An 11,017-nucleotide genomic window follows, 5' to 3' on the forward strand; every position below is an offset into this window, starting at 1 on the left:
CAATAAGTTGCATCCATAATGCTCTGCAGAGAACGGTTCTGTTTAAAGGCCATCGAAGTGGCTACAGCTCTCACTTCGTGGGTCCTTACCTTCAGCAAAGCAAGGTCTTCATCCTTCATGTGAGAATGGGCTTCTCTAATCAGAAGCCTTATATAATACGAAACTGCGTTTTTGGACATAGGCATCGAAGGTTTCTTGATTGCACACCATAAGGCTTCTGACTGTCCTCGTATAGGTTTTGACCTATTAAGATAGTATTTCAGAGCTCTGACAGGGCAAAGAACTCTTTCTAGCTCGTTACCCACCATGTTGGAAAGGCTAGGAATTTCGAACGATCTAGGCCAAGGACGTGAAGGAAGTTCATTCTTAGCTAAAAATCCGAGCTGTAAAGAACATGTTGCTGATTCGGATGTGAACCCAATGTTCTTGCTGAAGGCGTGAACCTCACTAACTCTTTTAGCTGTTGCAAGGCAGACGAGGAAAAGAGTTTTGAGAGTAAGGTCTTTGAAGGAAGCTGACTGGAGAGGTTCGAACCTAGGAGACATAAGGAACCTTAAGACTACGTCTAGATTCCAGCCTGGAGTGGATAGACGACGTTCTTTAGAAGTCTCGAAAGATTTAAGGATGTCTTGAAGGTCCTTGTTGGATGAAAGGTCCAAACCTCTGTGGCGGAGAACTGAAGCCAACATACTTCTGTACCCTTTAATCGTCGGAGCCGAAAGGGATCTCACATTCCTTAGATGTAATAGGAAGTCAGCTACCTGGGTTACAGAGGTATTGGTAGAGGAAACTGCATTGGCTCTGCACCAGCTTCGGAAGACTTCCCACTTGGATTGGTAGACTCTACGAGTGGATACCCTCCTTGCTCTGGCAATCGCTCTGGCTGCCTCCTTCGAAAAGCCTCTAGCTCTAGCGAATCTTTCGACAGTCTGAAGGCAGTCAGACGAAGAGCGTGGAGGTTTGGGTGTACCTTGTTTACGTGAGGTTGACGTAGAAGGTCCACTCTTAGAGGGAGAGTCCTGGGAACGTCGACCAGCCATTGTAGTACCTCTGTGAACCATTCTCTCGCAGGCCAAAGGGGAGCAACCAGCGTCAGCCGTGTCCCTTCGTGCGAGACGAACTTCTGAATGACTCTGTTGATGATCTTGAACGGCGGGAATGCATATAGATCGAGATGGGACCAATTCAGCAGAAAAGCATCCACGTGAACTGCTGCTGGGTCTGGAACTGGGGAACAGTACAAAGGAAGCCTCTTGGTCATGGAGGTGGCGAACAGATCTATCGTAGGCTGACCCCACAAGGTCCAAAGTCTGTTGCACACGCTCTTGTGAAGGGTCCATTCCGTGGGGATGACTTGATCTTTTCTGCTGAGGCGATCTGCTGAGACGTTCATGTTGCCCTGAATGAACCTCGTTACCAAAGTGAGATTTAGACTTCTTGACCAAATGAGGAGGTCCCTTGCTATCTCGTACAGCTTCCTCGAATGGGTCCCTCCCTGCTTGGAGATGTAAGCCAAGGCTGTGGTGTTGTCGGAGTTCACCTCCACCACCTTGCCTAACAGGAGGGACTTGAAGTTCATTAAGGCCAGATGAACTGCCAGCAGCTCCTTGCAGTTGATGTGGAGCGTTTCCTGTTCCTTGTTCCATGTTCCCGAGCATTCCTGTCCGTTCAAGGTCGCGCCCCAGCCCGAGTCTGATGCGTCCGAGAAGAGATGAAGATTGGGGGTCTGAATCGCTAACGATAGACCCTCCTTGAGAAGGATGTTGGTCTTCCACCACAAGAGAGTAGTCTTCATCTCTTTGGTGACAGGAATAGAGACTGCTTCGAGCGTCAAATCCTTGTCCCAATGAGCTGCTAGATGGAATTGGAGAGGGCGGAGGTGGAGTCTCCCTAACTCGACGAACAGGGCTAACGATGACAGGGTCCCTGTTAGACTCATCCACTGTCTCACCGAGCAACTGTTCCTCTTCAGCATGCTCAGGATGCATTCTAGGGCTTGGCTTATCCTTGGGGCCGATGGAAAAGCCCGAAAAGCCTGACTCCGAATCTCCATTCCCAGGTAAACGATGGATTGGGAGGGAATGAGCTGGGACTTTTCTAAGTTGACCAATAGACCCAGTTCCTTGATCAAGTCCAAAGTCCAGTTGAGACTCTCCAGACAGCGACGACTTGTGGGGGCTCTTAACAGCCAGTCGTCTAAATAAAGGGAGGCTCTGATGTTCGATAAGTGGAGGAATTTTGCAATATTCCTCATCAGATGCGTAAACACCATAGGAGCTGTGCTTAGGCCAAAACACAGGGCTTGGAATTGGTACACAACCTTTCCAAAAACGAATCTCAGGAAAGGTTGGGAGTCTGGATGAATAGGAACGTGAAAGTAAGCATCTTTCAGATCCAACGAGACCATCCAGTCCTCCTGCCTGACCGCTGCTAGGACCGACTTCGTCGTCTCCATAGTGAACGTCTGCTTGGTGACATAAGCATTGAGCGCGCTGACGTCCAGCACCGGTCTCCAACCTCCTGTCTTCTTGGCCACCAGAAAGAGACGGTTGTAGAAGCCCGGGGATTGATGGTCCCGGACTATCACCACTGCCTTCTTCTGTAACAGGAGCGACACCTCCTGGTGTAACGCTAGCCTCTTGTCCTTTTCCTTGTAGTTGGGAGAGAGGTTGATGGGAGAAGTGGTCAGAGGGGGATTGCGGCAGAATGGTATCCTGTAACCCTCCCTTAGCCACTTGACAGACTGGGCGTCTGCACCTCTTCTTTCCCAAGCTTGCCAGAAGGTCTTGAGTCTGGCTCCTACTGCTGTCTGGAGAGGAGGAGAGTCAGTGTTTGCCTTTTGAAGTCTTGGGACCTTTCCTAGACCTGCTCCTGGAAGAGTCTGGACGGGTACTTCCTCGGCTGGGGGCTCTGCCACGAAAGGGCGGAATAAATCTCGTAGCAGGAGTATCGGCCACTGGGGTGCGGTAAGTTCTGGGAACTGAAGGAGCAACCTTAGCCTTACGAGCTGAAGAGGCCACAAGGTCATGAGTGTCCTTCTGAATAAGGGCCGCAGACAATTCCTTGATAAGCTCCTCAGGAAACAGGAACTTAGAAAGCGGAGCAAAGAGTAACTGAGACCTTTGACAAGAGGTGATGCCAGTAGAAAGAAAAGTGCAAAGTTGTTCCCTTTTCTTGAGTACTCCTGAAACAAACATTGATGCAAGTTCGCCGGACCCATCCCGAATTGCTTTATCCATACAGGACATTATAAGCATGGCTGAGTCCTTGTCCGCAGGGGCAGTCTTCTTGCTCAAGGCCCCCAGGCACCAGTCGAGGAAATTGAAAATCTCAAAGGCACGAAAAATACCCTTTAAGAAGTGGTCTAAGTCGGAAAAGGTCCAGCAGACCTGAGAGCGCCTCATAGCTGATCTACGTGGAGAGTCGACCAAACTTGAGAAGTCAGCCTGGGCAGAGGCAGGGACTCCCAAGCCTGGTTCCTCTCCTGTGGCATACCATACGCCCGCCTTAGAAGTCAGCTTAGTAGGAGGGAACATAAAAGAAGTCTTCCCTAGTTGCTGTTTGGACTGCAACCAATCCCCTAATATTCTTAAAGCTCTCTTAGAGGATCTAGCAAAGACGAGCTTAGTATAGGCCGACTTAACAGGTTGCATGCCTAGCGAAAACTCAGATGGAGGAGAGCGAGGGGTAGCAGAAACAAAATGATCCGGGTAAACCTCTCTGAAAAGAGCCAGGACCTTGCGAAAGTCAATGGAGGGAGGAGAAGACTTGGGTTCCTCCACGTCCGAAGAGGGATCATCTAGGTGCGCAGCTTCCTCCTCAGAAACCTCATCACCAGAGTGTTGCGAAGCGAGAGGTAAAGTTACAGCGGTGTGCTGAACAGCAGAATCTTGACAAGCGGGTGCATAAACACTTGCGGTTTCATCCTCAAGTCTCTGTTGAAGAGGATGAGGGCTGGTAACGACAAAGTCAAGAGGTTGGGATGAAGGAGGTTCTGCGGCGGTTTGAGGAGCAAGTGTGGAGAGAGGCGACTGTATTAAAACCTGAGGTTCAGGCTGCAAAGACTGGTCAAGTAGAGTAGAGGAAGGTAGGTGCATGCGTTGAGGTGGCTGACTCCTAGCATGAGTTTCCTGTCTCAAGAGTTGCGCTTGCTTCAAGGGTTGAGGTGGATGCGCAGTAGCAGGTTCCTGTCTCACGAGTTGAGGTTCTTGAGGTGTGAGCTGCGAGAGTTGAGGTAGTAGCTGCGCAGAACGCAGTTCCTGTCTCACGAGTTGAGGTTCCTGAGGTGCTAGCCTCAAGAGTTGAGGCTCTCGCCTTGAGGAAAGTTGAGGTAGCAGCTGCGAGAGCTGAGGTGGCTGACTCAAGGATGGTAGAGGTTGTCGTACCTCAAGAGGTTGTTGCCTCGAAGATGGTCTAACCGCAAGAAAATCTTGCCTCAAAGCATAAGACTCCTGTTCCCATTGCTGAGGTTGCCTTAAGGAAGGTGGAGGTTGCTGCACAACGCTGGTGACTGGCAACTCCGAACGCGGTAAGGTAGCCTGAGGAACCTCAACTTCGTACGCCTGGCAGACTGGACTGCGGTGAGGCGGAGCGCTCGCAGGAGGAGGTGTAACCTTCTCTGCCTGAAACTCACGCATTAAGACCGCAAACTGCATGGACTGCAGCAAAGTCATCTTGGGATCAACAGACGATAAGGTCTGTTGAGGCAAAACCTTAACAGAAGATGAGGTCTGTTGAGGCATCGCCTTACCTCTCTTAGGAGGTGTGCAGTCACCTGATGACTGCGGAGAGTCAGAGCTAACCCAATGACTGCATCCGGGTTGTTGAACTCTTGAGGTCTGGACTTTACGTTTAAGAGGTCTTGAGACCTGAGTCCAGCGTTTTCTCCCCGAAATTTCTTCAGCAGACGAGGAAAATAAGGGCTCAATCGTCTGCGGGTGGGAGTGACGGTCTCTGTAAGACACGCCCGCAACCACCGAGGATACTTCTGTGCGCCGATCAAGGCCTGCCGAACCCTTTTGCCCTTCGACATTGCTTCTCCCCTGGGCTTGGGAGCTTGCAAGAGGTCCCGGACTGGGAGGACGACTGGCACGCACAGAAGTACCCTCACGCACAACACTGACACTGACACTAGCACTCGGCACCGCACTGACACTAGCACTCGGCACAGCACTGGCACTACCACTTCCCACTGCACTTTTGACCTTAAGTTCCTTGACGTCCGCCAAGAGGAACTTGTGGTCACTCACTACCGATTCCACTTTGTCACCTAAAGCCTGAATGGCACGCAAAACATCGGACATATCAGGTTGAGCACAAATAGTAGGATCGGGGGTAGCCACTACAGGGGGAGGAAAAGGTTGAGGATCATGAGGTGAGGAATAAAGCGAAGAGCGAGCAGAACTCCTCCTAACTCTCTCTCTCTCTAACTTAGTGGTATATTTAAGGAATCGAACAAACTCAAGTTCCGAAAGTCCGGCGCATTCCTCACATCGATCTTCCAACTGACAGGATATTTCCCTACAGTCGGAACAAGCGGTGTGAGGATCAACCGAGGCCTTCGGAATACGCCTATTACAAGACCTACATCGTCTATGGGGAGGGGCTTGAGAAAGGTCGGACATCTTGAATCAAAGAGCTAGTCAAGGGGGATTCCAAATAAAGCAAAAGATCGTTAACCATTAACCAATCAAATAAAAGCTATCTAAGCTAATAGAAAAGTTTCCAGTATAGCGAAAGCTGAAATCTTAGAGCAATACTTCACCAAAAACCGTGAACAAGACTCCAAAATTATAAGCGTATCCATGAACGTCTTGCCGGAAGCACGACAGAGGAAAAATTGAGGTGGTGTCAACAAGAAGTACTGCAGTACCTGGCCACAGGTGGCGCTGGTGAGTACACCCCCTTCTAGTATAGTGATCGCTGGCGTATCCCTTCCGTAGAATTCTGTCGGGCAACGGAGTTGACAGCTACATGATTATCGGGTAAGTTTAATATTGAAAAACTTTCATTACAATAATACACGATATGACCTGATGTTATACACACTTAACCAAGAAGTTATCAATGTATAATGTTAAGATTTCGATTCTGTTCAAGGACGTACGGTACTTGCGATAATAGCACCACCTATCAAGATTTTTATAAACTATACAAGAAGCTACCCATGGCATGGATGTATATAAAAAAGTACATAGCAAAATTTGGTACAGTAATTTAGAGATTGAAACCTTATAGTAGATGGGAAAAGAATTTATATTTCTCAAACTTTTACTTTATGATGACCATGTTTTATTCTTTGGTCAAAAATGATTTGATGAGATAATAAAATTGGTAACCCAATTTCCTACACATTACCCTCCCTTTGAAGTAATGGATAATTTTGTATAGAAAGGGTGCTAGTTTTACCGTAGGTTCTAGATATTTCAAATATACGGATCAAAGATTATAAATAAAAAGCTCCCAATAGACATCCAAAGGACTGATGACATATAGGCTTTCAAGAAGCTGATTTGTTTGTTCATGAAATGCTATGATACCATGAATTTGACAAGTAAATCAAATTACGCTATATGATACTCAATACAGAATACAGTACTTGGGACGACACAAATCTTGTAGGTCCTTAAGAAAAAGGTACCCAGTTTGGTAAATCTGTAATACTTTAACCCTTTTACCCCCAGGGTATTTGGAAATTTCCAACCCTTAACCCCCAAGGGTTTTCTTTTATTCAAGCACATTTTGCAGTATATATTTTTCAAATTGCTCTAAAAGCCTTAATTTTTGTCATAGAGAGGTCAGGTTGGTCTCATTCTCTTGGAAAATGCCTGAATTTTCTCAAAAAAATTATCAAAAAAATTAAAAAATAAATTGTAAATAGCATTTTTTGCAGAGACGTACTGTACCAGTACGACCATGGGGGTAAAGGGATGTTTTGTGAAACGTACCAGTACGTCCTTTGGGGGTAAAAGGGTTAATAAACAAACCTAATATTTTTCTAACCATGATTACTGGGGGGGGGGGAGGCAAATTACCTGTCTATGAGTTTCCCCACCCCATCCTATAAAACTAATCATCGTGGATACCAGTCAGAAACCACAGCTTTTAAGTGGGGAAACACAAAAACACTATTGATTTGCAGCAATAATAATAGTCAGATATACATAGTAAACACAAGATGACCAGTTATTTAAACTGCATGTAAGTGATGTGGAATTAAATCATCATAGATAATTATCTGTAATTTATATCATGTTCATCAAATAGCCTTTGTTCTATAAACTAAACGGAGAATGTTTTAAACATAATCAATGACCAAAATACGGTACTGTATATGAAATTACACTAAATTCCGAAATTGATTCAACTTCTCTCTAGGAAACGTCTTCTTGTGACTGTAGTTATGCTGGAATTGAAGCGGTGGAGGAGAACTACACTTAATTGGCTAAAAAGTCACCTATTAATAACATTATACAGAAATAAAACAACTAGTAGAAGCAAATGTAAACAATGCACGCGCAGTAATCCACAATTGGTCTCACAAAAGTAAATAATGGACTTAGACAATGAATATTCATATCCTAATCGACCAATATGTAAGTTACGGGTAGTATGTAGGTAGTTGGGCAGGTTTAATAATGTGCAATATTAGGTCACTGGAGCATACATAATCGAATATATCTAATGTATTTTGAATCCCTTAAACTACTGGCAGAAACCTATACAGTATTAACAAAGTTAGAGATTTAAATAAAAAAAAAAATTCAGTTTTGCTCTATTTGTCATCTTAGCACAGGCTACAGGAGCCTCCTTCCACCTGATAGGTGCTTCTGCTGTAAGTTATTTCTTTGATCAGAATAAAAGGCTCAACATTTTAAATTCTAAAACTTTTGGTTATTTGTTTTCATTATTGGAATATATAATGCAATTATAGCTCTTATTTTATTTATCATATTAATAATGAAAAGTTAGGGTAAAAATGTGTGTTTGATATATTTAGTCTGACAGTAGGAAATGGAAGCCAAATTCACGTTCAAACAGAGGCTGGAGTACGAAGCTACAACTCACTTCCTTTAAGTGTATTTACCCTTGTTAACCCTTTTACCCCCAAAGGATGTACAGTACTGGTACGTTTCACAAAACTCATCCCTTTACCCCCATGGATGTACCGGTACGTCCTTGCAAAAAACTGCTATTTAAATTTTTTTTTTTTTGACATTTTTGATAATTTTTTGAGAAACTTCAGGCATTTTCCAAGAGAATGAGACCAACCTGACCTCTCTATGACAAAAATTAAGGCTGTTAGAGCAATTTAAATAAAATATACTGCAAAATGTGCTTGAAAAAAAAATAACCCCCTGGGGGTTAAGGGTTGGAAATTTCCAAATAGCCTGGGGGTAAAAGGGATAACTTTGCATAATTGATAATTAACACCGAAATACTTGCCAACGGAGCTAACGCTATAGCGAAACATGCTCCTTTTGCCAGAACATAGGAGCAATGAGATAATGTTTAATCGATCGCGTGTCAAACGAGCTACGGCAGAGCAAAAACTAATACATCATTAGTGCAATTAACCCTTTTACCCCCAAAGGACGTACTGGTACCTTTCACAAAACCCATCACTTTACCCCCATGGACGTACCAGTACATCCTTGCAAAAAAATGCTATTTAAATTTTTTTTTTTCATATTTTTGATAATTTTTTGAGAAACTTCAGGCATTTTCCAAGAGAATGAGACCAACCTGACCTCTCTATGACAAAAATTAAGGCTGTTAGAGCAATTTAAATAAAATATACTGCAAAATGTGCTTAAAAAAAAATAACCCCTGGGGGTTAAGGGTTGGAAATTTCCAAATAGCCTGGGGGTAAAAGGGATAACTTTGCATAATTGATAACACCGAAATACTTGCCAACGGAGCTAACGCTATAGCGAAACATGCTCCATTTGCCAGAACATAGGAGCAATGAGATAATGTTCAATCGCGTGTCAAACGAGCTACGGCAGAGCAAAAACTAATACATCATTAGTGCCATTAAGTAAGGAGTTATTTGTAATATGATGAACACTACTATGAATGACTGCATACAAAATGGGATGGAAATTCAGGTTTTCTGATCGTCCAGAAGTCCTGGGAAACAAATGCTCCAGCCTTGATCATTTTTCATTACTATGTTACGGTAACTGTTTTACTTGTTACATTGGCTGTTTTTTCATGATGATGACTGGCGGAAATAACAAAGTTTAAAAAATCTAATTCAAATAACATACAATTAGACTGGTACGGTACACAATATTTGAAGATGATTACGTAATTGATGACGATACCTAGTGAAAGGCCATAGCTTGTCTGCTAAGAAAGTTGACCATTCATAACTCAAAAACTATGGATTTTGCCCAGAAATAATAAAATATATTCAAAACACCACAAAGTGCATTAATTAACATTACTTTTCATCAAACTATTTATTGCATTATTATATAATTTTACCGTTGGGTCATTTTATAAAATATATTCAAAACACACAAAATGCATTATTAAACATTACTTTCCATCAAACCATTTATTGCATTATTATATAATTTTACCGTTGGGTCATTTTATAAAATACATTCAAAACAAAACAAAATGCATTAATAAACATTACTTTTCATCAAACCATTTATTGCATTATTATAAAATTTTACCGTTGGGTAACCAAAATGCTCGCCCACTCGGCTAATGTGTGTAGCGCAACATGTACCTCTTGCCTGAGCAGAGCAGCAATTGCGAGGAAGGCAAGCCACGGTAGAACAAGGACTAGTAAGTGAATAATTAAGTGTTAGATCGTTAATCAACATGGTCATAGATACACTTAATAGTGTAGGTGACAACGGACATGGATAGGAAAGATCCTCGTTTTCTATGTGAGCAGTAGGCCTGATGACCCAACAGTTTTTCAAGTTATGCCAGTCACCATAAGTCACACGGAGAAAAGGGCCAAACTAGCCATGTTACTTCTATATTTTAAGGCAATTAAAGTTTCTCGAGATATCAAAGTATCTACATACGTGATCTACAGGGGTATATTTGCATTTCCTTTCATTTTGATCGGAGCTAGGCCAAAATTGCATGAGGTTGAAGCATTTTACGTTTATACTAACCAATCTGCCTAGACCCCTTGCTTGAGGGTACACTCGGGCACACTATTCTATTAAACCTGCAGGTCTCCCAACGTTGATTAAGCATGGGTTATGGTTCTCAGTTTAGAGTAATAAATTGCTGTTAGCATAAAAACACCTATCATCCTATCCCTCGAGAAAAGGGGACAAAAAATAAAACGCACAGCATACTTCGACCTTTAATAATAAAGGATTCTTTACATTACTCAATAACAAGGCAAATGTAGGATTAAATAGCTCTGAATCTCCTTTATTCTGCCTAACTTTGTTGGATAAACATAAGGTACGTGTGCCTTTCTGAGATTTAGCCGGTCCTGGTACTTAAAGGGAAAGAGCGCGTCTTGTAACCGCGTCTTCTGTCACATAATATCAACAAAGGATAACAACGCCCAAAAATAAGTCTCGGTGCCGCAAAGGCTTCCTTTCTGTTACAATTTTAAAGGCATTTTCATAACTTCAAGAAAAAACTCACCTCATTTTGGCGTGAATGAGTGATCCAAAACGAATGGGCGATTCTTTTCACTAAGAAATTTCCACGTAAATCCTCATCAAGACCATTTATAGTTTAAAATGTGACTCAATCTATCTAACACAAGTGTGCGCTCACTATGCTACACTGACACTGGCGGCCATATTGAAAAACAGAATCAAAGTTGCCAGATTATTTCGACTGAATTATCGTACATGAGCCTTAAAAATTGTCGTTTTTCAACCAAAATTATCGTACACAGTTTCAATATAATTATTAGGGTGTTACATGATTGACTTATTTCAAAAGATTTTAGTATAATTGTTTAATTAAACCCACACACACCTACATTGTTTATACCTTAGGTATGTATCGTACATCGTAC

The 11,017-nt window shown here is 43.1% G+C and overlaps 1 protein-coding gene across 3 annotated transcripts in view; it reads right to left on the bottom strand.

The window, feature by feature from the left end:
• ena (enabled) overlaps positions 1 to 10,782 on the bottom strand; it is a 422,486-nt gene extending 411,704 nt beyond the window's left edge. For all 3 annotated transcript variants that reach the window (XM_068382156.1, XM_068382157.1, XM_068382152.1), the window contains exon 1: positions 10,636 to 10,782. In XM_068382156.1, coding sequence (XP_068238257.1) covers positions 10,636 to 10,640 — 5 coding nt within the window. In that variant the 5' untranslated portion in view covers positions 10,641 to 10,782. The remainder of the gene's footprint in view (positions 1 to 10,635) is intronic.
• Positions 10,783 to 11,017: the final 235 nt, after the last annotated feature.

The sequence above is a fragment of the Palaemon carinicauda genome, chromosome 1, assembly GCF_036898095.1.
Source record: "Palaemon carinicauda isolate YSFRI2023 chromosome 1, ASM3689809v2, whole genome shotgun sequence".
NCBI classification, from domain to species: Eukaryota; Metazoa; Arthropoda; class Malacostraca; order Decapoda; family Palaemonidae; genus Palaemon; species Palaemon carinicauda.